At 38.3% G+C, this 27803-nt stretch overlaps 1 protein-coding gene across 1 annotated transcript in view; it reads right to left on the bottom strand.

Moving 5' to 3' along the window:
• Positions 1 to 2654: 2654 nt before the first annotated feature.
• Positions 2655 to 27803, bottom strand: part of LOC128808614 (cytosolic phospholipase A2 epsilon-like) — a 33346-nt gene continuing 8197 nt past the window's right edge. Inside the window, exons 4-21 of the mRNA XM_053979934.1 lie at positions 25625 to 25761; positions 24791 to 24922; positions 23968 to 24008; positions 17661 to 17703; positions 17142 to 17205; positions 15672 to 15814; positions 15425 to 15514; positions 14649 to 14686; positions 12915 to 13050; positions 10917 to 11053; positions 9533 to 9755; positions 8500 to 8614; positions 7562 to 7699; positions 7182 to 7289; positions 6182 to 6373; positions 5555 to 5724; positions 4354 to 4540; positions 2655 to 3445 (exon numbers count right to left, since the gene is read on the bottom strand). Of these exons, the coding sequence (XP_053835909.1) occupies positions 3237 to 3445; positions 4354 to 4540; positions 5555 to 5724; positions 6182 to 6373; positions 7182 to 7289; positions 7562 to 7699; positions 8500 to 8614; positions 9533 to 9755; positions 10917 to 11053; positions 12915 to 13050; positions 14649 to 14686; positions 15425 to 15514; positions 15672 to 15814; positions 17142 to 17205; positions 17661 to 17703; positions 23968 to 24008; positions 24791 to 24922; positions 25625 to 25761 (2303 nt within the window). The 3' untranslated portion in view covers positions 2655 to 3236. The remainder of the gene's footprint in view (positions 3446 to 4353; positions 4541 to 5554; positions 5725 to 6181; positions 6374 to 7181; positions 7290 to 7561; positions 7700 to 8499; positions 8615 to 9532; positions 9756 to 10916; positions 11054 to 12914; positions 13051 to 14648; positions 14687 to 15424; positions 15515 to 15671; positions 15815 to 17141; positions 17206 to 17660; positions 17704 to 23967; positions 24009 to 24790; positions 24923 to 25624; positions 25762 to 27803) is intronic.

Below are 27803 nucleotides of genomic sequence, written 5' to 3'. Positions count from 1 at the left end.
TGTGTCCGGAGGAGTCTCAGGCAGGCAGCTCCGTGTGCTTTAAGCGGCCAGGAGCCGGCAGGCAGGTGTGTGAGCGCCTGACTCAGAGAAGCCTCACCCCGCCGCCACCACCTGAGCAATCCCAGCTCCTCCTCCTCTTCCTCCTCCTCTCTGCCCGGGAGCTGAGCGCAGGCTGCACACCTGCACCGAAGCACCTGGCTCCGGCACTGCAGAAGGATGGTCTCTGCACTTAGACGGAGATGAAGACTGAAAAGTGATTTGCCCTTCACGGTTATAGGCACTGAACAAATGTTTTACACTTTTAAGCATCCTCATCACTTTTTGAGGAGGCCACAATGCTCTTGCCCACAGGTGAGCGGTCAGCCTGCAGTCCCTTGTGGGGAAGTGACTGGCAGCAGCCAGTCTGTCCAGGACTTCTTTGGCCAAGGGCATCCAAACAGACCAATGTGCATACAAAAGCCTTTTTGTAGCTTTTATTGCTTTTAGGGAGTCTGTGTTCTTTGCTTAAAGATATGTCTGAAAAAGCTTTCATCATATCCATCTCACCTTCCATTTTGCTCTGTTCAGGCAGTAAATTGTCTTTCAGCCAAGCAGATATTGCAGTGACAAATATTGCATGAAACAATTCCCAAATCACCTGTGGGACCTGTGAGAGTTTCCCTTGTAAAGAAAAAGCTTTAAAAGCTCACTTACTTTCTCAAAAATTTTGTTACTTTGTGCATCTGAATTAAGATGCTTCAGTGAGCGACCTCTAAGAAGATATATTTGGGAGGATTAAATAAATGTTGAAATCAATGTTAATTACTCCTCACATTCTCACATACCCTTTATGTCGCCACATTTGTAAGACTTCATTGCACAGGACACTACACAGCATGTGAGCTGGTCCCTGCCTCATTGAGGGAGTAAACAAAATTAGTACACAAGAAGTAAAAAAATGGGAGTTTGGGTTTTGATTTTGTCTTTTTAAAATCATCCTTGCTATTATAAAAATTAACAGATCAATCAATTTCAAAAAAATCTCATTTCACTTTGCAATGAATTGAGAATCCATTGATAAAGGTAACTCCAATTACATGATATAATTTAATTTCCTAAAATATTTGGCACTTTAAGACATTCTGACCTAAGAACTAGATCCAACAAAGGTCAGCCAGACAAATTTTGAACACATTAAGGATGGGTAACTAACAGATCACAGAAGCAGCAGTAAAAGGGAGGTAACCCATAAAGAAAATATTCCTAGAGAGATGGCAGTTACAAGCCTGCATGTTTTTATCAGTCATCTTGAATATCTTGACATTAAAAATTATATATATATAATTTATATATTTTAATATAAAATATATATTATATATATATTATATATATATATATAACAATCACTATTGGTACTCTGTTTCAAAAAGACAATATTGAAACACTGGGGAAACTGAAGAGCTTCAGAGTAATAGGAACTCTCAGAGAGGGAAAGGCAGGTTTTGTGTCAACCAGCAGGACACAAAGAAAAGCACTGTTAATCAGTCTCAGGCTGCATATTGCACCTACCTGGCTTTTTTCCATCCTATTGTTGAGCAAGATTCCCCTGTAAAACAGACTGAAACATCCTCCATCCTACTTTGTTTCATTTCCAGCAAAAATGTCTAGGAAACCATGACAGTAAACACAAAGATACCTCTAGAAAGGACCCAGAAGCATCCCAAAAACTAGCTATTCTAGTGTATGGAAGCAGAACCACAACTACAGCTGCCTCACACATGGAGGGACAATAATCTAGATTTAAACATACAATATTGTACCTGAAAGCAGGGTTACACCATGCTCTTTCAAGTTTCAGGTATATGAACCAAATGAACATGCTCATAAGTGAAAAAAATTTGCCCTCTCCTTCTCCTCTTCCACCCAAAGTGCTCTTAGATGCCCCATCAGCTGGTTTTTTTTTTAGAAATAAATCAAATAATCCTTTTCTACCATCCATTACCTAGAACTTCATACCATTAAAAAAAAAAAAAATGTAATTTCTGGTGATAGTCAAGACTATCCTGATCTCAATACTAACTTTGCCCTGGTGACTGTCTGAATTTCCTCGCAACAGTGGAAGTCTTTTATTAACAAAAGGAAGATAGTCAAAAACATTTTCTGAGCTCCTGTGACTAATCTCTACATGAATCACAGCTCCACAGTACAAGGCTGATGTTGGGAAAGACTGAGCTTGTGATCTGCCTATTAGAGAGTTGTGAGAGGAGTCTTTGGCAACTACTGTCCCCCAGAAGACCTCTAGGATTTTTTATAATGAGAAACCAGTATCTCAGAACAATCCCTGCAAAGACCATTTTCCTCTAAGTGTTGAACAGGTGTGAAAGGTATGTCTGGAAAAGATTCCAAAAGGGTCTCTCGCATTGCCTATTCTGCACAAAGAGCTAGTAGCCACTTCCCATCTTATGAAACACGGGCAGAAATCACAAGGTCATCCTTCAGGAACAGTAAAGGCAGGTAAAGATGAGTGAGACAGGACACTCAGCAGAAACTCCAAGAGAAAAGTAAAGGAAAGTTGGGTGATACGTCTACTGTTTAGGCTGAATATAAGTGGTTCTGGGAGCAGCAGCTCAGAGAGCACATGTTTGATCTGAAACAAAGATAATCTAATTCAGGGATAATTTTTTATTGATGGTGAAAACTGTATAAATTTTAACAACACTGATACTAACTTCAGAAACTTATTTTCAAAGACTTGTGAAGACAGTTAAATAAAAATCTCATAGTGGACAGACAATCAAATCAGAGATGACAACCTTCAATAATTAAATAAGTAAGACCAGCACAATGAATTAGTTATTTACCAAAGAAATTCCAGTTCAAGGGATTGTTGTTCTGCCACACAGAAAACACACCATTTAAATACTATTTTGATACAAATTTTAATGTGCCACATAATTCATTATTATCTTCCACAACATTATAATAATTTATATTGAATATATAACAATTAGTAAAGTAACTTGGTAACAAAACTAAAAACAAATGTACTGCTTTGAAGTTTGTTTTGGATTAAACCACTGGTAAATTCCAATCTGTTTGTCTGAAGAGCCACGTAAATAGAGTGGAGTCCAGAATGTCCTTAGGATGATGTGATTTCCACTGCAAGTATCACGGATAAGAATCAAACATCTTGACCTCACCAAACCATAGACAACCCAAGAAACACCACATGAAAGACTGAAGATAGTGTGTGGTGGCTAATAATTCCGCTGCTTCCTCCGTGCCACTGCCAAGCGCAAGGCCTGAATAATCAACTTCTCATTGTTCAGGACGTTGTAATCTGTCAGTTTCACCAGTTTGTCAAAATTCTCTTCACTGAAACAGACTTCTCGTGTTGTAAATGGGGAGAGGATGCTGGAGACATCAACTTTGCCTTCAGCCATCTCTTCAGGACTCCTTTCCACACCTAAGGGGACAAACCACAGGGAGATGTACCAATAAGGTTTTATTGCAATATGTGGCTCCTATCTGTGTTTACATAATTATAGGCAGAAAAGGGAGACTTGGAAGGAAAGATATAATTTGCCAGAGGCAAGTAAAAATACTGTGCTCGTAGCACTGTATTCTTCAGCATCTGGATCAAGCCTCTGTCCAAATATGATTTTACACCATTTGATATTTACATCACTCAAACAGCTTGAAGTTAGAAGAACATTAGCAGCAGCAATGCTAGACCACTGCTGGGAAAACACAGTCTTTTTTACCCAACTAGAAAAGCACAAGCAAAAAGGAAACCAGATACTCTTATACTAGACAAAATAATAGCCACCTCACTGAAAGTTCAGAAGAAATAATTGCACTCAGACAGAGGACATAATTAAATTAAAACCAAAGATCTCTCTCCACTCAAGGCTCAGTCTGGGAGATTGCTTTTAAATATGTGAAAAAATCTTGAATGAATGGGCTTCACACAAAAACCAGCAGAAGGTTTTTTCTCATCTTTGTTTGCAAGCAGCAGTGCATGACAAGTCCATGTCTGTAGAGCAAAACATCTTGTGTTGAGAACCTACCCTTCAAGGTGTAGAAGTATCAGAATTTTTGCTTTCACACTAACTAGTAGTGTGAAATAAACACTAACTAGTTGTTCTTGTGAAATAACTGCCTGTGCTTTAAGAATCTCAAGTGCTTTAAGAAAGTCTCTGGAGTTCATATAGTTCAGATGTACTGACACAGAGGAGTCTTTTTTTCAGTGATGAGACCCATGCTGGCATTGGAAAGGTCAGAGACGACAGTGACAAACACATTAGATATGAAATGGAAAGAATTCACTAGGAAAACAACTTTTTATTAAAATTGCTATCACAGATGACTCACCAGGAGCTTTATATTTCTTGAAGGTGTCATTTACTAGGGGAAAGAAAAGCACTGTTGGAGCTTGTGGACTGTCAGCCTCTTCAAACACATAGCACTCCTTCAAGTTTTCCCTGTCTTCCTCACTTATCTCAATTTTGGGAAATGGAATTTCTTGCTCTGAGAAGTACTTCGCAATCTGATCCAGAGGCTGGATGAAAGAAAAAAAAATATATATATAAAATTATTATAAACAATCAAAACTGGTACAGAGACCTGGATATTTTAAACTGTAGCAGCTAACAGGAATATTCTAAGGTTTGAATATCCCTCTGGCAAAATATTAAATTTCAGATGGAAACAATCATAACCACACCAGACATTGCAGCTTATCTTATTTTCCACATTGCTTTAGGCAAAACAAGAAAACAGTCACTTTCTCTGAACTTGAAAATGAATCCAAAACCCAGAGGTCTGATTTTATGGTTCCATTGAAAGAAGTTGAGAAGGGGAAGGCAAAGAAACTACAAGAATGGAGAAGAAACACATCAGTCCAGATTACTCTGCATCATTGTCTTGACTTCTTTATTATTTACCACTTTCCCCATCTTTCTGTCCTCTGCATAATTGGTGTTCCTTGATAATGACTCCCTATTAATAAATACACTTACCAACATATCTTGTGACCTCATAAAAAAACTTTAACAGCTATATTTACTATAAACCTTTGTTTATTTTTGTATTATTATTATATATGCAACACTATTATATTATTTCAAATTATGAATCAATCTGGCATTAGCCACTACATTTCCATAGGAGTGGTATGAGATATAAAGGCCAAGACAGGTTTTCTCATTTAGTCTGTTAAAGTGTTTTCAGGACTTTCCATTGCCTTTGTAATTTGTTCAGTACAAGGATAACCAAAATCAGTAGCAGAGTTTCAGACCACTCCATCAGTTTATAATATAATCCACCCGTTTTTAAAAACTACTGGATCCACTGCAGTGAAGACCTTGATGATTTTGAAATGCCTATATCCATTATCATCTTCTAATATCCTTCTTAGTTACAGAGAAATAAATTGCCTAATGATCTAAATAATAAATTAGATAATAATCTAATTCACATTCCAGTACTGAAAAGTTAGGTGTTTTACCTGACAATTGGTAGAGACCAAAAGACCATGAAGGAAAAAGATCTCAGATACCATGGCTTTTCTTACCAGTGTTTGGGACCCTCCGCTGTAATTCAAATGGAGGATGACATCGACCTCCCTCTTTGATCTCAAAAGTGGTGGGTAGCTGGTATTAATGAAAAAGCCAGTATCAACGAGGGAGAGCTCATTGTCTGCTGTTTCCATCAGTTTATTTGGAAAGGAGTCTATCACTGTGTCTGAAACATAATTATTTATCGTTACTACAAATAAAACACAAGAACTGATTTCTCCTCTGAAGGAAGGTGAGGAATAAAGAATCAAGAATTTTGCCCTCACTCTAGCTGTATTTATTTACAGGAGTAAGTGACATACTACTGCTTTTTCCTTCCCCCTTCCTGGGCACCACAGGCTGCTTTAGCCCTAGAGGGGAGATCTCTCCTGCTACCTTAGGCTGGGCTCACTTTATCCACAGGAACATAATCCCCAGACAACCAGATAAAATTTCACTCTTCAACACCCCCCACCAAAACTGAAATACTGTTTAAATCTGGCTTTCATGTTTTCCATTTGTAAAAGAAGAAGTGGCATTTCAGAAGTCAGTCTCAGCTCCTCCTCTTTGTTGGAAATCCTAAGCGAATTCGAAAACCTAAACCTTCTTAGAATATTACTGAAAAGCATGCTGGTTTACTGTGCCTTTCCAGGTAGAAAATCCTTCACTCTCCAGGTATTTGTTATGCAGCTGGAAGCCTCTGATAAAATTGGGATACTGTGCAATGGTTGGACGTCCTGTTAAGACATCTCGCAGAGTGGAGGAGAAGACACTTGAGGGAGTGAATAGACACGTGTCTACTTCATAGGGATTCACAGACAGAAAGGGCTCTTCTGCTGCAAGATGGAAAGAAGAAATTTTAAGTTTAGGATAATTTTCTGAAATGACCAATATTTTAAAAAATTGAGTGACTAATAACAACAGGTATCATCATCATCCCCCACTCCAAAGTTAATCAAACATAGTTATAAGCCCTTAAGGTCTATGCCACCAAATAAAATTCATCATTAGACAGTGAATTAAATGACCAGCTGACAGGCAGTAAGGCTGACAGGCAGTAAGGACCACCTTCCACTCTAAGCTTCCTCAAATGATGTCCACCTCTACTCTAGCATGTGGTGGAGGGGAGAGAGCAGTCCCAAAATATATGGGAGACCTGTCAATAGGACACCTTCAGAATGCATGTCGGTGTCACCCAGTGTCAAGTAAGTTAGGAGACCAGTCACTACAGGTTCCCTGTGCAATTAACAGCAAGAGCAAGCTTTCCCCATGGGTAGTTCAGTGGCGAAATCAGCCCTCTGCAAGATCTGTTTTCTCTACCCATGTTATTACTGGCCAAGGAGGACCATATCCTAATTTAGCAATTGTAAGATGTGTTTTTGATACGATATTATTTTTATATTTCTGATGGAGGCTGGTTTTGTGTCTGTATGACCTTCAGGAAAAAGTGCAGCTTTTACAAAGCTTTTTCAAAGAAGCGCAATTTAGTTTTAAATCAGGCAGAAAAAAATTCTTAGTTGACATCTTTGCTTCTCTTTCCTCATCTTTTACTCTCTGACTTTGACAGCATTTCTTTATGTATTAGACATCTTCACAGAACATAAGCAATACATACCAGGGGTGCAAAAAAATTTAAAATCTCACCTATATCTTTTACTCTGTCTCTGGTCCATCTGCACCAGAAATCTTCTGAATCAGCAGCCAAATTCCAGACATACATTGCATCTATGGAAAATATACTGCTCCACATGCCTATAACGTGAAAGAGGAATAGAAGCTGATTGATGGAGTGGCCTCGGAAGAATCTTAATTGATACATACCTTCAGTTCTTCCCATTGGATACTTCCTTTCCGTCTGTACAGATGCCTTTGTGGGCATACTTTGTGAGTACATCCTTGCTAATGTAAAGTCACACCTGCTCAACCTGTCTGCCGGTGTCTTCCCAGTGGTACCCACCACAGACCATGTTCTCACCCATATCAGCTGTCTCTCCAGTAGACCATCTTTCCCCAAGGCAAGTCACCTTGCATATAGCAGATCCGAGTCTCTGAGAGCTTCTTCACCATCCTTCCCATAAAGAATTGACTTCCAAAGTGTTCTGCGCGAATAGATGCTCCGTATTTCAGCAGACCAACTTCATAAGGAGTGAACTCCAGCCACTCTATGGCAACAGCAGCCAGACCGTGAAAAAGCAACATGTTAGACAATGTGTTAGATGATACTAAACAGAGGAGTTCCAGGAAGCAAACGCAATGAGAAAGACACTGGCTAGTTCAGAGCATGCCATTCACCAGCCATGGCTGTATCTGTATTGCCAGCAGTACTGATGCCATGATGTCCTTCCACACTGTGGCAGGGCAGCTCTAGGCTGTGATACAGCAACCTCCAGCAAAAAAGCCCTGGTCTGAATGAAACCACAGGCATTCCCTTAATAGAGGTAATCTTACCCCAAACTATGTGTTGCTCATGCATAACTTGTTTCCTTTAGGGTTCTAGTGACAGAGAGCTTAGCATTCACTTGGTGCCATGTACTTAGCTGTACATGTTAAACAAATACTGTGACAATTAATAGTAGAGGAAATAGTGATTTTCCTGACATTGGACCCAAAAATCCAAAGTTTTTTCTTTAATTGTTCAAAATAAGACCACATGGAACCATCTAGAATTTGTTTCATTCATTTTTGTGACAGGATAAACTGTGTGACTTTGACATCTTCTGTGGTATAACTATGTTTCCACTTTTAGGAAAATAAAGAATTCAAATTCTAAACATGAAACACATTTGGATTTTTTTTTAAGTTTTGGTCACTATTATCTGAAAATTTAATTACTTATTTGGGGTTTTATTTGCAATTGGCATGAAAAGACTATAGTATTAATAAATCTGTTTATATCCATATCATCTTAGTTTAGAACATTTAAATTATACATTTATTAAGAAATCTAAACCATAACCATTACCTCTGAATGCCTGGGCACTATAGTTGGACTTGAGGTTGATGGCCACATAGATGGGCAGTGGATTCTGGCCATTATCCACTGCCTGACGCTGGTCTGAGAGTCTATGCTCGTCTTTCTGGTTTTGATTAAAAAGGGTTAATGGAATGAGGTGAAAAACAACTTGCACTTCAAATAATATAACATGAATTATCAGCCCTAGCCAGCCTTATTCAAGTTCTCCTTTCCATTCCCAGGTAACTGGATTGTTCTGAAATATCTGCCATGGGATATTCCAAATTTGTCAAGTATCCCATAAGAAGCAGCTACACCCTATATGAGTTCTCAGATTTTGCGATATGCAGAGAAGTTGATTGTAGATTCAGCCAGGAAAAAAAAAAATACAGTTCCAGGGAAAATCACGCAGCTAAGTGAAAGGTAAAATTCTTTCCTTGGCTGGGTCTTAGCAAAGAATTGATCATATTTTAAGGTATTTTACAAATATATGCATATTCAAGAATATATTCTATTGCACATGACATTTTAAGACTTCATTGTACAAACTTAAACCAGAAGGAAACTGTTTAAGATACACTATTTTTAAATTAATAAAATTTCTTAAAACTTGGTATCATATTTAGAAAATGGTCTTTCTCACTATGTGAACCATATGCAGTCTATACCTGGGTCACTTTATGAATGCATATCTTCATTTATGCTAGAGAAGCAAATTATTTCAAATTTTCAAGTGCCTCTTCTAGTCAGACTATTTTATGTCCAAAATTATTTACTTACAATTCAAAATATTTTTTTCAGGGTACTTCTTTTTTTAAGGAGAAAGAACACCTTTAACTGTTATGACATGGCTCCTTCACTTCAAGGTCAGCCTCTCTTTACATCTAGAGCAGTGTTTTAATAATGGATCTAAATATATAATATATAATCAACTGCTAAACTAATTATTTGCATCAGTATTAGTGAATGGCATCCAGGATTTATTTTCTTCTCCAATGCAGCTATATAAGCTCAGCAGTTATGTGGAAAAAAGGAGCAATACCTTATCGTGTAGCATGGATTCAATGACAAGACCCCAAAGGTCTATGAAAGAAGTGTTATGTCCTTCTTTAGTCCTCTCCATCAGGTCATTGTAATAGTACTTCAGACAATCCAAAGAAAAACAGCAGATCTTGGATTTGGTTACTTGCTTGCGAGCTTCCTTGATTGCATCCTCTAGATATTTTTGTGACCAATTAGCATCTTCATATAAGTTGGCCATGGTCCTGAAGAAATGTTAGTAGAAAATAATGAAAGAGGTGTAATGCTGTGGTTTGCTTTCAGAAAACCGATGTGCAACATGTTTCTTAATTCTTATGGGGTTCACACTTAAAATACTATAATTTCAGGAGCAAACAAAACCTCCAAGCTTTCCTGGTTTGGATGTATTAATAGGGGTTCAAAAATTATCTTGAAATTCAAGGGAGAAAAGAAACCAAGACCCAAGGCTATTAAATTCAAAGGTTCCACAAGTATTCATCAAATCTGTTTCCTGGAGGGTGGGGAGTATTCCAGGGAGCAGTCACTACTACTCTGCTCTAGTTCTGCATCTGTTCCCATATATCTGCCAATGGCTTGTGCCAGCAAGAAAACTGGGCAGTTTTGGGCATGTCCTCATATGACCATTCTTACTTGTCCCCTTAAAATCATAACACAGACAGGTACATTCAGATCTCCACATACATACAGAGACGTTAAAAGAAAGTTTAGACTTACATTGAAGTTTGGACTTACATAAAGTGACACACAACTCAGTGAAAAAAAATTCTCCACTTCCAAACAGGTGTAGAGGAGTGGGGGTACCTAGAACCTACTTGATTAAATACTTCAGTTATTTTAAGTATGACATCATCTGCTCTATGCCCACTGGGAGAAGAGAGCACATCACAACAAGCCACCATATCTGCAGTCTCTCCAAGGTCAGTAACTTGATATCATTTGTTGGCCTTTTGTGACAATATTAATTCCTCTAGCACCTAATACATCTTTTACCAGAGGGAGATGCACTGTAAATCCAAAATGGAAGTGAGAATAACCAGCAAATGGCAGGCATAAATTCTTCTTCCCATCTTCAATTTCCAGTCTAAAGACAAATTCATTGTATTTAGTCTAAGGTATAACTGATAAAATATGAAAAGGGAATAGAGCATTTAGATGAAGATATGAGGCATAAACTGAGTCAGTGTGGTGACAAAAGCAGTTGATGAGTGTGGTGGTTGATCTCTTACTCAGTATGTTTTGTTTCTTTGCTCCAGGTGGACAGAGAGTAGCTTGTGGGGAGAATGGAAATTCTTTTGCTTTGCTAAGTGCCATATAAGCTAATAGTATTGTACAGAGTCAACAGTATTGAGCAGAGAACACAAAAAGCTTGTTTGGGTCATTCTCACCATGTGGTACCCGATAAACCCCCGATGTAGGAAATGCAGTCTAAGAGGTTGAGTTTCTGGAGGCCCAGCAGGCTGCCGTACATCGCTGTGAGTGATCTCGTTCCTCCCCCGGTTGTCGTAATGGCCACCACTGGCACCTGGTCAACACATCAAGGTAGAAGGAGCAAAAGCTGTGCATAAATTAGACACAAACAGCCCTTACTGTGGAAATCAGATAACAGGTCGAAGGCATTGATACAAGCAGGGATGCTACTTGGCATGAAAAGGATGTGATTGCTGCTGAAGGCTTTTTCGCCACCGCCTGACTGCTGTGAGAAGGAAGGCTCTCAGATGGGGTGGGAAGGTGTTTACTTAACATACAACTGGAAATGAACCTCATCACCCTGGAATTTTTTTTTCAAAGTGTATTATTAGAAGCTGTCAGAGAAAATACAGGATTTTCCACACTGGAGCAAGTTAGGGATCCATGATTCTGCCTCTAACAATGACCAGTGTCACACAGGAATGCACAGCACCCTGCAATCAGCCAGACCACACAATAACCAAAGCCTTCCTGGCCCCAGGCCATTAATTACTTTATGTCCTGAAGCACAGTCATTGATAGGGTTTCCCCCTCCATGATCCAAGTGTAATTGAAGAGACAGACTATTCTTCTCCTTATCTTTTCCTGATCTAGTACACCCTTTGCTTTCGTTAGCATCCAGAGTGTGGATGCTTACACACCCCATGGAAAATATCTATTTATACCTTTCAAGTATTAGCTTCTAATTTCTTAAAGGAATCTGTGTTCCAAAGTCAATGAATAGAACATGAAGGAAATAATTCTCCTGCTCTATGAAAAAAACAAAAGCTCAGAAAAATGAGACAACAGATGTTCTTCAACCTGTAAACTCTTTAAGATCTTAAATCTAGGAAATTTTATAAAATAATAATGAGAAAAATCTCATAATCTTAACTAAAGTCAGAATAAACTCCAAAAATTATATTCTGGGGTTTATATTTTCTAACCTATGTTTTTAAAAGTTAAAACTCTAATGATTTTTTTTCAGTTCAAATATAAGTCAGTTAATAAGGTAGAGGGGATATTTTCCCATATTTCTGAAATTAAATCCATGAATAGGAGAGCCACAGTAATTAGATCTTTCAGAAAACAGTTTTCTATGTGTGAGGAAATTCTCAGACAGCTTGTAAAAAAAAATGGTTAAAAATGTTTTTTTCAACTTTGTTGAAAACTTTGTTTCCTGTATTATTCTCTGTTCTGAAATCCAAACTAATATTTTTGAATCATATTTTCCACAGCACTCTATTTTTAACTGTCAGCTAAAGAGTGTTCTTGCTGTTGGTATATTTGTACTTTTCTGAGTGTCAGCAACCCAGTTATGCATCAGCGGTTGCAAAGCTTATGACTCAATTACAGAGGCAGGAACAGGGTCAAGAGTGATACAGCTAAACTTACAATCAGATATTTCTTCTACAACTCAGTGATGCTGTAAGATCCACTCTTCTTTACCAGATTGATGGTTTTATTCTACTCCTTATTTTTCCCAACAATACAGCTATTATGCTGCAGAAACCACTCCAAGAATTTTTATTCAGACATCCGTGTGTAAACTTTTGTTTCTCCCTCTCAAAACCCTTTACACACATGCCATGGCTACCACCTTATCTCTGTGTTAAGGCCCTCTGTTTTGCAGGCAGCATCCCCCAGCTGTTCCATGTCTGCCCACTATAAATTTTCCTCCTGAGACCCATGAACAATACCCAGAATAAACAGGAATGTACTGTTTGAGGAGCAGTTGAAAAGTTTTTGGATCCATAAAGACATTATCCTGCCTCCTCCACTCCGCTACATAACAGACCACACCTTGTCTTGCTCATGCCTGGCCCTAGATGACCAAACCTGGCCCACATCAACAGGACTAATTAAGCTGGGATTTTATTTGTTGTTGTAATTTGTTCCCCCGAGAGCAGTTGCTATCAGGGACTGTATTGGCTTGCCTCATGCTCTTTCAGATCCTCTTCCAAATTAAGAATCTTTTTCAGAGCAGCAGCAACATATTTCTTCCTTTTCCGCAGGAAGTTCTGCTCCTCCATGCACAGGCTAAACCCCAAGCGCACATCCAGGTCTCCTGAGCTGGAACAGACAATGGGATAAATGGATGCACGCATCATTTATAGCTGATTTCAAGATCTGTAGGGCACGTAATTAAAAAAAAAAAAAATCTGTAAAGCAAGTTATTTCCAAGTCTGCGTATTGATAAACAAAAGAAGAAAAACAAACCAACCAAAAAAAAAAAATTCTACTGCCAGCAAGAAATAGCAGTGTGGATGAAGAGAAGTTTCCAAGGTACTTTAGATCTCTTGTGAACATGGACAAAAAGACAAGACACCCAAGTCAGGGAAAGATCACCAAAAGGACTAATTTTAAAAGTATTTTTTTCTATACCCATTCCTGTTTATCTATGACATCCTGGAAAATTCAAGTGATGACATTATCACCTGTTCTCAGGTTTTGACAATCCACTAACAGCATTTAAAGTGAGGGTTCTAATGAGTTATGTGATGAAGATTGAACTGCAGAGCAAGCATCACCCCCTGCTCAACCTCGGGAATTCCAGCCTTTCACCTGTGTCCTGAACATATTCCTAGATAAGTACTCACAAGCTTCATCCTGCAATATACAAGAATAGCCATCACTTTTTTTTTTCACATGTGCGGACACATGGAATTTTGTCCCTTGAGTAATGTGAAGCACAAGCAAAAGAAAATTCAGGAAAAAAGGTGTAAACCCAATCAAATTGCAGCTAATGTTATGTGCCTACAGTAACATAAATACACTTATTACTGAGAATAACACTAAATATTGACCAAACCTTCTGGGTCACATCACCCTCTGGTGGCTGCAAACTCTGTCCTGAAAATAATTTTTACCAATATTTCACAATATTAATGTTTCAAGGATTAATGCTACTAACCTCTTTTCTCCAACAAATTTGATTTATCACACAGTGTAATTTTGAAAACAGAATAAGGTCAAATTATTTACCTTACAAAAACAAACAACTCCTTTAGCAGTAGATTAACATTTTTCTTGCTTTCTGTCTATATTTGTGTCTGTTAAATTTAGAGGTCAATATATTTTGTTATGGGAGTTTTCTCGTGCTGTGAAAATCCACCCTGCTTTCCTTCTGTAAATCATCTCATAGTGGGGGTGCTGTGAACCACAGGCAGTTTTCAGCTCTACCATAAAATGTCACTGTCTTCAAATTTACCTATCACTGGTGCAATTCTGTCCCTGCAAGTGGGTTGGCAGAGGTGCAGCTCGTCAGGTCTCAGCTCCCATTCTGCTCAGTGAAGCAGAAGGGGCAGAAGGCAGGCTAAAGTTAAAGGCTTGGCAAAGTTAAAGACTGATAGAGGTTATACCAGTGCTTGTGCAGATCTGACAATTCGCATAAATGGGGAATAAAATAATATGTGAATAGTGCAGTTCTATTCATGTGTGAGAACAACAGGCATAAAGCCAACTAATTTACTTTGAATGAAGGCTCACAGACTCCTGCTGAACTGCACAGTGCTGTAAGTGCAGCAGACTTGCACTTACCTCAGGCACCACGTGAGCACAGCACACAGCACTCACGCAGTACGTGCTCATCTCTGCTCCTATCACAGAAAAAGCCTACATAACCAGTTTACAGTAGTCCTGGGTGACAGGACAAAAAGAGGCTATCTTACCATTTTCTCGCTGTCAAGCACAAGTGAAATGAATTATCCTGGAAAATGAGAAAGGTAAAGGTAATTACTACCAAATTTTAAAACATTTCTCTCCTTCAAGTTCAGGCGACACTCAGACTAAGGGAGCTGGTCCTCAAATAATAAATCATTTGGCTAAGAACATTATTTTTATACAAATAACCAAAGCCTCCCTGCCCTGGAATCAAATTTTCTCTTCTCTAATAAGCCCATGTGTTTGGGACAGGTAGTGTGCCACAAGCTTGCATGCTGACTCCACTTCCTAGTTTGCACATTTAGGAGGGACAACAAGAATAAGAAAAGTTACCTTATTAATTTTTTTTTTAATACACACAAAAGCACCCCCAATATCAATATTTAGATAAACTAAAATCTGAATTAAGCCCATAATCTGGATTGGTCTTTTTTCAGTTCTTAGCCAGTATCACCCCAATATATTAAAAAAAAAAAAAAAAAAAAAAAAAAAAAAAAAAAAGTGGTTTTGCATGGATGTGCATTTTACAGTAATTTCTTGTTCCTTGAAACCATTTAATTCTAACTGTAGGATGCAGGTTTGCAATTACTGTTGTATTATTAAAATAATGGTTAACCTATTCTTCCTTAAAGTTGAATATGGCAACCTTAATTTTTTTTAACATTTCTAATGAATAGCTGCACAATTTTATACAGTGATTTTGTTTACATGGTAAGTTTATTTCTAGCAGGACAATATTAAGTACATTTTAAAATACATATTTCAAAAGGTTCACAGCACTCACCTCTTCTAGTATTACTTCTTTCTGCAAAGGGAGTGAATTCAGGGGGAAAGAAAGGACCCCAGATTTCTCTGTTCCATTTCCACCAGCCAGCTGAAAAAATGTAAAAAAGCAATTGGGTATGAATACATGAAAGGTTTATCATCTCTAGAACTTCTCCACTCAGAAGGCTAGTTCAATATACTGGTTCTATTAATTTCTCATTCTAATTTCATTTGAGTTAATAAAAATAGACAGAAGGAGAACTTACCTCTTCTGGTAATATGACATCCAGCCTTGTCTGGTCATTTATGATGCAGTGAAATATGATTATATGAAGGCTGGGGCCAGAGTCCAGCAAAATCTTCTGACTTCCTTCATGTGATCCTTTCACTGTAAATGTAAGCTCTGGGTCTAAACAGAGAGGCAAGGAACAAGCAGAATTTTAGCTATTGCAAGCAATCACACATAACTAATTAAAAAACCCAACCTTCACTTTTTGTTGAATTTTTCTTACACTACAATCATTAAGTAGACTTCAGGTGGCAAAAATAGGGTGAAAACTGATCTAAATATCTTGGTGAATCTATATAAATAATCAATGTACAGAATTCACAGATTTTTAAAATACTATAGCTTGCTATTTGTCAGATGCTTTCTATTAATAAATTAAACCAAGATTTGGATTTAGAGGAGTGTCAGCTTAAAGGCATTTTGGATTATTCATGTTGCATAAAAGTCATTTATTTGATGTCAGTCTGTTCTGGTTCACAGTATACATTTTGTAATATTAAGACTAACAAATAATTCTATAAACCCAAAATTCAATCAGACTACTTTGCATGTGCCCCCACACCACCAAAACTGAAACAACCTGCAGGTTGTGTTTCTTGTACAGAAAAGCCTTTATGTTTACAGAGAGATCATATGCTGTTCTCCTGCAAGATCACAGCCAAGAGACATGTAATTTTAGGTCAACCTTTCCTCCCCACGTTACATCTCAGTCTGAAACTTCCTGTAATGCAATTCAGTCATTGCTACCATTTTCTTCATAGAAGTCAATTTTCCATTCACAACTGAACTCAGAACAGTCATGAGTCTTTGAGATTTGCCCCAGGAGCAGCATTACACAAGCTACTCTTCATTTAAATAAACGTAAAAACTAGTGAAGAATCCTGCTGTATTTGTTAGAGCTATATTTTATAGACAAAGCACTGTTTTGGTGATTCGATGGTAGCAGAGGGCTCCCCTGCAATTTGAGAAGACCCCTTTGATACAACTTTGCATTTAAACTTAGGTTTATTATTTTTATTAAGGAACCTAAAAAAAGTCTCCTTCAGAACCCTAAATATGCACAAACTTTGTACATACTCAAACCCAAATCAAACACATGGGATAAGATTTCTACATATTAGTTATAACATAATTTTAAAAGATTCCACTTAGAAAAAATTGTTTTGAACAAACAATAAACAAAGAGAATGAACCTCATTTTTCCAAGTTTCTCAGTCTAGTATATGTGGCTCTATTTTTGCATCGGTTTAAGGTTTGCCTCATAACTAAGCTCTTGACAAACTTGAATTTTGACAGATATAATCTTTTTGCAAGGTGGGGCATGGCAAAACTAAGTATTATATGACACAGAGCAATGTGCACAACAGATTATTAATTTTTTTCAACATCTGTTACAATGACTGAATCACAACACAAGAACAATAGGCTAATGAAGCAATAACCTCACTTGTGGATTGCTGCTTCAGCTTCCCTGTATCCACTCTAACCTCCAAACAGGAAACCTCACGTGCCTGCAGCAAGAGAGGATGAATGATGATTGAGAGAAGTGTAAACGTCATTGCAAGTGATTCATTCTGTTCCCAACCAACCCCTCTGGTTGATCAATGAGCAAGACAATCATTATCTATTACTATGACTTCAGATAACACGAGGGCAATAGTGATATGGTATTTCTTTCCAAAACTGAAATGCAGAGGAACAACTCATGAGCTGCTTGAACTTGGAGAGACAATTAAGCAAAGAAGATGAGCCCTATTCAAAATAATGACTGTATTAACATATGGGACTATTTTTATGAGCATTGTAACACTTTCTTAATTAACTCCTGATAGTTCTGAGCCTGTCATTTATAGAAGAAAGTAGGTGGCAGTACTGGGTTTGGGACACAGCTCAAAGTTTCCAGAGTTAGAAACATGAACACTTGTTATTCAGACACAAGAAAAATCATAGTAAATATGTACTTTACCACTAGTACTCCATTTGTAATAATGCCATCAGGAAAGTCCAGACTGGGAAAAAAAAAAAAAAAAAACAAAAAGGAAGATAATGTCATGGGTGGGAAAACTCAAATACTTAAGTCTATGGTTAACACATTAGTTCTCTACATGACCTTTGACATTTCTGATTTTAACATTCTCACTCAAAAATAATTTAAAGCTTAGGATTAGATGATGAGGTGAGTTGCAGTTTTTTCCATCCACTCATGATAAAATATGAAGCTGGATTTATACTCCTGTGGTCTTACACATTTGCTTCAGTAAACCATGCAATAATACTGGTATGAGACATATTGATTTTGAGGACAGCTGCAGCTGTTAAATCTATCTTGATTCTTTTGAGCATTACAGAGTTTTACCCAGGTTTTTGTACTTCAAAAACTAATACAACTGCCTAGCTTTCCACATCTATAAAAAAATTACCCTAATGGCAGGAAAAATTGTACTTACCTCTATGAAGTGACTGCAAATCACACATGAGATTGTAATAGGTCACTGTATGTATAGATGTGTTTCTACATCTAGGGGCAGGGTGAATTCATATACTGCAGCCAACAATTTCTACATTCTAAAATATTTTTCCATCAGAAAAATCAGGCAGTGTCTCATTAAGGATATCTCATATTTTACCATATCATTAAATTACAGATTTAAATTCATATAATGTCTCAAGAACTGAGATTACTCCAAAGTGAATACATATATGTATGTAACTTGTCAAGGACTGAGCACTGACTCCCCAACCTGCTGCAGAGAATATGAGCTGTTTATTCAGACTTTGCAAGCCATGGATTACACATTTTGAGGTCTCATCTAGTTCTGTACTTGATGCATATATTTTATCTCAGCTGAAACTAAACAATTCAATTCCTTAAAAATTAGATGAATGACATTGTTTTTATCAACTTAGAATTAAAATTTACCACAACAATTAGATTTCAGTATAAACACACATGATAGCATTTACTCAGAATTGCAAAGCTCATAAACAGTTTGAAGTTTTATTTCCAAGTCAGTATTTCCTTTAAGAGAAAAATATGAATGGGCTAAATACAGTGCAGAAAGAACATTAAGAACATTCTGGAAAAACTTTCCGTTATAAGAAAACATCAACAACAAAACTCAAGCAAACACCTCTGGTCAAAACCCCCCAGTTATAAACTTTAAAATTCTGTAATTTCTTTTGTATTTCTAAAGAGTTCAAAGAACATTGGTAAGAAATTGGTAAAAATGTACTCAGTGTTTCTATTTGCATACAGGTAAATGTGTGCAAGCACCACTGCAGTTTTGCTTTAGACACAAATTTTTGTACTTAACTACTATTTTGTAGTCAGATAGTTGTAACATTACATGACATGTGGTGTCATCGTCCTCAAATAACTCATTAAAACATCAAGTAAAGCAAGAAACAGCATGATAGATATTCAAAGACTTCAGCCAGCATTCCCTGGTGAAATGAAAGTGCAAAGACAGGTAAAGATATCCGTTCATGGAGGTAAACATCCAGTAAAGTGTAGTATTATTTGAGTAGCTGGTATCAGCAAAGTGTAAAGTTAGGTTCAAAGTTTGGAGGCCCAAGGCAAACCCTGATCTTCAAACAGGGTGGGACAACCTGCATTATTGTACAGAACAGAGCAGAGCTTGGAAGACCCCTAGGAAGAACCAGGACACCTCAGTCATGAAGGACCAATGGCTGAGATGTCTCTATTGGGCTGTCACCTCTGCTGCCACCACTGTAAGGACGCCCAGATGCTGTCACTTGTTAGTTACTCCCCACACTGCTCTTTTAACTTTTATATCCCAAATTTCAAGGCTTCTACTAGCCACAGCATAAGACAGACACTTTATTTTTTCTGTTTTTTTTTTTTTTTTTTTTTAACCTGATGCCCACACCTTTGTTTTAAGAAGAGCAAGGGCACTCATCTGTCTCTGAATCTTAGGAAATCAGCTGTGGCTAGAAACATAGCTGAGGTGGGTACAGAAGAGCTCAGGTTGGCAGGGATCTTTGAATATTTTGCCTACCTTAAGAGCACTGAATAAATTCCATTAGTTGGGATTAGCTGGTAATTTCTCTGAAAACCAACCTGCTATTAGACAGCTCTCATCACACAGAGTTATGCTCCTGTTCTCTTCTCCATCACAGTTTGTGATTTGTGGGCTTTTTTTATTGCAGACCTCAGATTCATTAGGAGAATTGGGAGTATATTATGGCCTGTAGCAGGGAAAGACAAAAAACAGAGGCTCTGGGCATCCTTCTTCACGAAAAGTCTGTTGCAGGAATGCCTAAGGCCATAGTGGACTCTATAAATCCAGGGATCATTTCCCAACACCTGGTATACATCAAGCTTCTGACTTCTCATTTTTGGATTATGACTGACTTATAATGGAATGGGTAATTTTGAACAGGAACTTGCAGTCACACAGATTCTTATATTGCAGTCCTCATTTAGAACAGGCTACTATGCTCCATTGAAAAATCCAGAGAATCTGGATTTTTGATACCTATCTAAAAAACTTGAACCCTTTCAAGTCAGATCCAGCTTTTCCTTCCTTTAGTAGCTTCTATAATAATGCAGGCTACTTTTCTGAGCTGACAGCCTAGGAGAAGCATGGGGAATGGTACTGTTTCAGTAAGAAAGCTGTATTCACCTCAAAGGTTCTTTCTTAACATAAAACTTTTGCCTTCAGTGCTCCTCCACACATAAATACAAACAGTACATTTGGTCCCCAACTAATGGAGACTCGGCCTGAGGGTATCTCAGCAGTGCCCAAGCCAAATGGCTTGCATGATCTGCTGGTTCCCCCTTCACATGAGAAGGAATTCTCAAAATAACACAGCAGAACTACAGAAAGGAAAAAAAAAGACTTTTATTTTCTAAAAATTCTGCTTTTGCCATATTTCAATAATATTTAACTTTTATACAGCTTTTTGTACACCTATTTACATTTATTTGTGTTAATTTGGCTTTGTTTTAAACATAGTCTTTCACATTTGAAAAAAAAAAAGGGAGAGGGAATGGAGATGAAAGGTTGTGTAAGAGTGGTCCTTCATTCTTCAAAGAGTTGTTAGAGATGCACTTCCTCAGCTTGAGACATCTGAAAGATAAAAGATGCCGAAATGATCAGCAGATACAGCGAATACCCTGGGGCTTTTAGACCTTTCCTTGTAAACTCAAATCACCTTGCAGTTCACCAGAAGCCTCTTTGTGGCCCCTCAGTGTCAGGCGTGGCCTTCAGTAGAAGTCGGAGGGGAGGGGGATGTTGAGCGAGCGCAGCCACCTGCTCCAGCGGGACCCCGTCCCTGTAGCAACGCGGATGGGCTCGTTCTGATGCTGCACCCTGCCAGTGGAGACACGGGAGAAAGCCCAGGTTACCACTGATAATCACCAGAGAACAGCACAAAAAGCACTACAGCACATGAACCAGCAACCTGTGTACAACAGTCTTACCTTTTCTGTCACTGCTGCCCAAGGGCGGCAGCTCTCACGCCAGCTGGGCTCGTGTAATGGGCCCAGAAAACATTGGGCAGGCATTTGCAATCCCTTGGCTTGGTTGCTGGTGAAAAGGCACTTGGAGGAAGGAGTATGCCTTCCTCTCTGTGTTGTTAGGATCAAACATCTGGCCCTCAGTGCCTGCCACTCTGCAGCAGAGAGGTGAGCATTTGCTGGTACTGCAGCAGTGGCGTAAGGGTGAGGCAAAACTAGAGAGGGTGTTCATCTTCCTGTTGTGGAAACCCACTAACAAAATGAAGCTTTTCTTCCATTTTAAATAAAATATAACAGGAGTGGATGCAGGAACAAATTATCATACAGCCCTCTAATGTAACATGAGGTAATTTTTATAATGTTCTTTTTTGGTAAAAGTAACACAAAACACAACCTTTGCAGTGAGGTTATAGGCAAACAAAAATAGGAGCAGCACAGCCACTATCATAGGTGCAACCCAGGAAACATTCTTGGCCTGGGGTTACACTTCATGTGTGGTATTATTCATCTGAAATGCTGTAAAGAAAGAGCAAGCTAATGTAATAAACCTTGCAATTAGAAAAATCTAGAATGAATGAAGATGGGGAAGAAATTAAAAACTGTGGATAAAGAGCATCAGGAAAAATTGATGGTGGGAATAGTTATTAATTTCAAAAAGAAATTGCCATATTACCTCCCCCAAAAGTACATTCTCATTGTTCCCATCGCAATACAGGATTTCTAGAAACTATCCCACATGCTTAGCTGTACTCCATGTTATCAGAGGGCTCTTTCCCACTGAAAATTATCTCTAATCTCTGTCAACACTTCTCCCATCCAGCACTGACAAAAAAATCTTGGCAAAACCTGTTGAGCTTGTTCAACACAGAAGAGGTTGGTTTGAGTCCATAGCTTTCTGGTGACCCATCTCAACTACTTCATTTCAGTTGTTCAGACCTTTCCAGCGCTCTCTAGTTTATCTATGCAATCCATTGTCTCCAATTTTAGTGGACAAATCCCTTCATTAATTACTCCTGACATCACGCATTCCAAAGTGAAGGGAAAAAAACACCCTCTCAGTAGCCTACCAGGACCACTTATTTAATCAATCCAGATGTGCTTAGACCTTTATAACAGACTCAGCTGATGGGCAGAACAGCATTGACCACCACACAAATGCAAGAAATGTGAATAAGGATAGTAGGGGAAAGGTCTATCTGCCTTCTGGCATGAAGCCCATTTTCTCAGTCCTACTGTGAGCTCACAGGGACATCCCCTCACTTATAATGCAGCACCTTCTTGCCTTTGCATGTGGAGCTCTTCACGCCACAACTCTTACATTGGTCACTCAGGAATCACACAATGAATGAAAAATAGTAGATCAGATGCCTTCTTGCTGAAGCAACTGAGCCATGACTATCATGCTTTTTAAAACCTCTCCCTTGAGACTACAGAGGATCATTTTTAGTGGTACACTTCCAACCATCATCTTCCAATCGGTAGAATTCCTACTCAGGCATCACTTGTAAAAATTGTCCCATTTCTGACTTTATTGAATACAACTCCAGGAAAAGGCAATCAGCTGCAAGGTCAGACAGAAGAGTTTGCCACAGAGCAAACACATACTCCAAGACAAGTCCCAGCCTCTGCTTCCATACATAAACCCACTTGAGCACAACATCCAAGCCAGACAACCTACTTGGACCTCCCCCATTAAAGACAGGATTATCAAGAGTGTGATTCTCTGTACCAACTCTATAACCCATCCTGTAATTTGCAAAAGAAGGAGGATCCTAGACAGGATATTTGCGATGCCTACTGGAGCTTCCCTATTGCCATTACTGATGTTGTGACACTCCTGTGATGTGACAGGCACTGTTTGTCTTGATATTGCTGGGCCTTTTGCCAGTTCTGGTGCACAGTAAACAACAAACAATCCACCCTCGTGCATCTCCATGAGTTGTAAAGAGAGATTTTGAGACTCTTTTCAGCTCTGATAGCACTTTTGTGTGTGAACACTATGATCTTTCCTTCGCCGTTCTCAACACTGAGCTACTGTCCTTTCACCAGCACGTTATTATTTCCCCTGCTGTCAGGAATTCAAAGTATCCACCCAAGTATTATCCTGCTAGGCCTCCTGAAGTGTCCCAAATGGCTTGAGGAGATTCCAGCAGTACCATCTAAGAGCAGTACCTTCTCTAAGTACATCCTCTAAATAGTGAAACTCTACCAATGTCTTTCAAGCCTACCAAGTGAAGCTACTGCTGCCCCTCCAGCTTTCCTGGTTCCTCAGTCCTCAGACTCCCACAGTGGTCTTTGGACCTTACTTTATGCAGAATATTTGGTTGCTTTCTCTACCCCAGCTCCCCATGTGTAGCCAGGTGAATTGAACAGATCAGCTTATGCAAGTACATGTTATAATGTTGTGGATTTGAAAAACCAGATTCCCCAACAAGGGGGTAATTAGGGCATTTAGGCTTGGCACTCCTAAGGGTCAAAACTTCTTGAATATTGTCATTGTCCTCATACTTCCTTGTATATCTCATTGACTCAATGAGAAAAAAGAAAACAGGAAGAAGTTGCTGCCCAAGAGGCAGAATTCAAACAGGGAAAAAAAAAAAATCACATTTCAGATATTTTAAATCTAAAAGTATGTATTCAAAAATTCCATTTTACTGTACTTGAATGAAAACATCTAGCTGCTGCTTTTAGAGACTGCAGGTTTAAGAAGCATGATCACATATGAACCAGATTTTCAAACTATTTTTATACTGAATATAACACTTTATTAATAATTTTGGATTCTACTCACGTGTTCTGCAATGTGAACTCCACCTCCAGCTCCTCACGTGCCTGAAGAGAGGAGATTAAAAAAAAAGAAAGACTGATTACTTGTTTTTCTCAACAGCTTTCATCATACCAGTTACATACAATTTTTTAAATATGCACTTAGAACAGAATTTAGGAAAATTCCCAGAATATAAGAAAACTGTAGTTTTGACTGAAGATACTGAATTTTTAGATATTGAAAAAGCAGTTGCTAAAATTAATTTTTTGAATAAATGCTTTATAAGCACACAAAGGGTGATAAATTACTGGAATGGTCTGCCCGGGGAGGTGGTGGAGTCACCATCCCTGGATGTGTTTAAAAAAAGACTGGATATGGCACTTGGTGCCACGGTTTTGTTGAGGTGTCAGGGAAAAGGTTGGACTCAATGATCTTGAAAGTCTCTTCCAACCTTGTGATTCTGTGATCTTCATGCTTAAGAACTGCTGTTCTGCTGAAACAGCCATTTGTTCAGATTTTAATTCCCAACACAAAAAGAATTAGCCTCTTTAATACCATTACAGTTAAAAGGAGCTGAAAATTCAGAATGAATTTCAAGAGCCAACAAACATCCCAGAAATATTGAGATTGAAGACTGGATAACTAGTTGTTGCAGGTTCCAGCCTATATTTTCAGCACAGATATTTTTTCTAAACAAAAGCTAGCAAGAAGCACTCATTGAAGTCTTTCTTAGAATTGCAGCAAAATATAGTTTAAATAGATGTTTCCTAAAATGAAACACTGTAAAAGGATCTGTTGAGATGGAAGGAGAGAATTTACTTTTGTTCTCACCAATTCCATTGCTCACCTGTGGATTCAGCTGAAACTTCACGCGGACAGTACGTCCCACAGTGAGTTTATCTATGTCAAAGAGAACTGTGCAGAGTTCATCATCCCTGGTGACCGTGTCTTCATCACAGACCTTCAGCTCCAGCACGTTCTGCACAAAGAGGTTAAGAACATAATGGAGTTACTACTACATCTAAGAGCTCCATAAGGCAGGAAAATCTCTAGACTATGTTTTCTTTCCTTGCTCTTCCAGTTTTATGGGAAGGAGAAAAAAGAAGAAAGGGAAAGAGAAAAAGGAGAGAGACTTGGGTTTATTAGATGTCAGATTACTGATAACTCTTCATACAAAAAAGAAGCAAGCTTGTTTCATTTCCTCAGGCAGACAAGACAAACAGGTCATGCAGAACATTCCTGAGTTGTGATAAATAATTGCATTAAATGTTTCTACAGTTATTTTATGGTCTTTGTTTCTAAGTATTTAAAACAGTCACAGGTACACAAAGATGGCTTATAGGATTTTCACAATAACTAGAGCTGAGTGATTTTGCTATTTGTGTGACCTTTTTCTTGGGTTTTGCTTGTTTATGTCAAGATTGGAGATAGAATAGTAAGGCTGTATTCTGAACAGCACTTCCTTCTTATTGCAGTATAGTAAATGTTTAAGTTACAAATAAGGGGAATAGAACAACACAAAGGAGAATGTAAGCAACAGGGTTTTGTTTTTTTTTCCTGAGGAATCTTTAACATCTTCTGTGTTTGGAACTAGCTATGCATGTATTGGTTTACTGCAGTTCTGTATAATCTAATGACTAACTGCAGACACCAAATGGTGAAAAGAACTGATGTCAGTTACCTTGACACGGCGGTCAATCTTGTAGCAGAAAGCTTCATTCCAAACAGGGTTTTTGCTGTTCCTGATGGTCCTGGTCCGAACCTTCTCCGCTGAGGCAGTAGGCAGCCACAGTGTCACATAGCAATCTGAAAGGGTGACTGTACAAGGAGAAGATGAGCACAGTTAAAATGTATCCAGAGAAAAAATTCCTGCACAGTGCCTAATAAGACAAAGATAGCACAGTTGGGGCTTTCTTGCTAAAATATACAGGATTAGGTGTAAATAATACGATGAAGCACTAACAGGAGAACAGATATCCTCACATATTTGCAATGCCATTTCCACCTTTTCACTCTTAGTCAGACATGCTGCTTTTTTTTTTTTAAATGTTACTTTATGCTTGAAATTGCACTATCCTCCATAGACAGTACATGTTGCATTTAGTTTTATCTTCATGATTATCCAAATGGCTGGCACAGGCAACACACCTCACAACTTTCAATCTGGGCAATAGAGAGACTTGGTTTCTATAATTTCTTCCCCAGATTTTGTACCTTAGCTTAATGAAAGCCTTTATTAACATGCTAGTTTAACTGAAGGACAGATTTTTTTGATGAAAGGTGCTCTCCCATCAAAACTGAAAATTTTGATTTCTTTATCACAAATCAGAATGTGCCTATTACTTATTCATTCATATATTTGACAAAGTTTTTAGAAGTCATGTGCTTCTCAGCGTTCTATCAAGAAACAAAATCCATTTCATCACCGTAATTAAATTACTCTGTGTTCAATTCCTTCCTACTACTCTGCCTGCAGACTGGAAAGATGCTGCTACCACAAGTGTCTGGGGAGGGAAGCCATAAGTCCAATGAAGAAATCAGCTTCTTCTATATTCTGAGTCCTCAAACTGGACTGGAGGGAGAACTCCAGGGAGTGAGACTCAACAGAAGCATGATACAGGTGCAGATGGCCTTTCTCTCACACCTGTAATGCAATCTCCCTATTTCACATCAGTAATGCTCAACCAGTCACCTGGTTCTTACAGAAGCCTTGTGAGTCAGAGGAGGCCAAATAATTCAGCTCATAGTCAATCCCTGCATCATGCGCAAAACGTGTAACAGTGTTATTACATTCTATTAAGAGCAATTACTTCATGTATTTCCTCTTTATCTTTCCATAACAATCACAGATTTAGGTTTTCCTACGAGCCAAGCCATGCCTTTATTGTGTTGTTAACCATGCTATCACAATCAGCAAAACCTGGATTGTGACTGTGGGAAGGAAAGCATTTCCAGAAAGAGACCTAAGCCACACCTGATCAGAAGGCTGCGACTGATCAGATGTTCAGCAGAGGCACAAATGTGAGCAGATGAAAATGCAAATGGTTAATGATGATTAAATGCTACAGTTTCCATTTTCAAAGAGGATGAGACACTCTGATTACTTCACAGTAGCAATATAAGGATTATGCAAATAAGTACACTGAGAAAACTTGAATTTCTTGGAACCGTTCAAGACCATCCCCCACCCCGGACAGAGCTTTGATCAACCTGATCTAGTGGAATGTGTCCCTGCTCATGGCAGGGGGGTGGTTTAAGGTCCCTTCCAAACCAAACCATTCTATGATGCTATGCTTTGCCCAAGATCCCATAATGCAGTCAATGTCAGGGTCCAAAACATAGTCTAGATTTTCAGACCTCTACTCAAATCTATTAAAATTATCTTGTTCTGAAACATCAGTAGGGAGGAATACTTTTAAAGTATTTTTATTTTTCACTAGTAAAGTAAACAGGAACATGGCAGTCAATGAACAAGAAGAAATGTTCACTTCAACAAATGAAGCACAAACACTCCAATCATGAGAAAATATACGTAAGAGAAATAAACAGTCATAGGGATCGCCAAGATTTAACCAGTAAAATTGGAAAGCTAAAGTGAAGGAAATAAATGCTAACTCAGAATTGCAACAAGCATCATAGTTTTACTATTAGACACAGGTAGAAAATGGACATTTTCCCAAGTTGAAAATACTCAGGTTTCAAGGAAAACTAGCTGAAATGTTTGCCTTATTGATGTGTCAGAAAAAGTAAACACTGCCTGAAATAGCCTTCCCACTGCAGACAAAGAAATGGACAAGTTTTTTTTCCCAATAATATAGTTTCTTCAGACAATAAATTTTCTGTTAAGAAATACTCTTGTT

The sequence above is a fragment of the Vidua macroura genome, chromosome 6, assembly GCF_024509145.1.
Source record: "Vidua macroura isolate BioBank_ID:100142 chromosome 6, ASM2450914v1, whole genome shotgun sequence".
NCBI classification, from domain to species: domain Eukaryota; kingdom Metazoa; phylum Chordata; class Aves; order Passeriformes; family Viduidae; genus Vidua; species Vidua macroura.
Note: the sequence above shows the minus strand (reverse complement) of the source record. Positions and strands in the feature narration are given on the sequence as shown.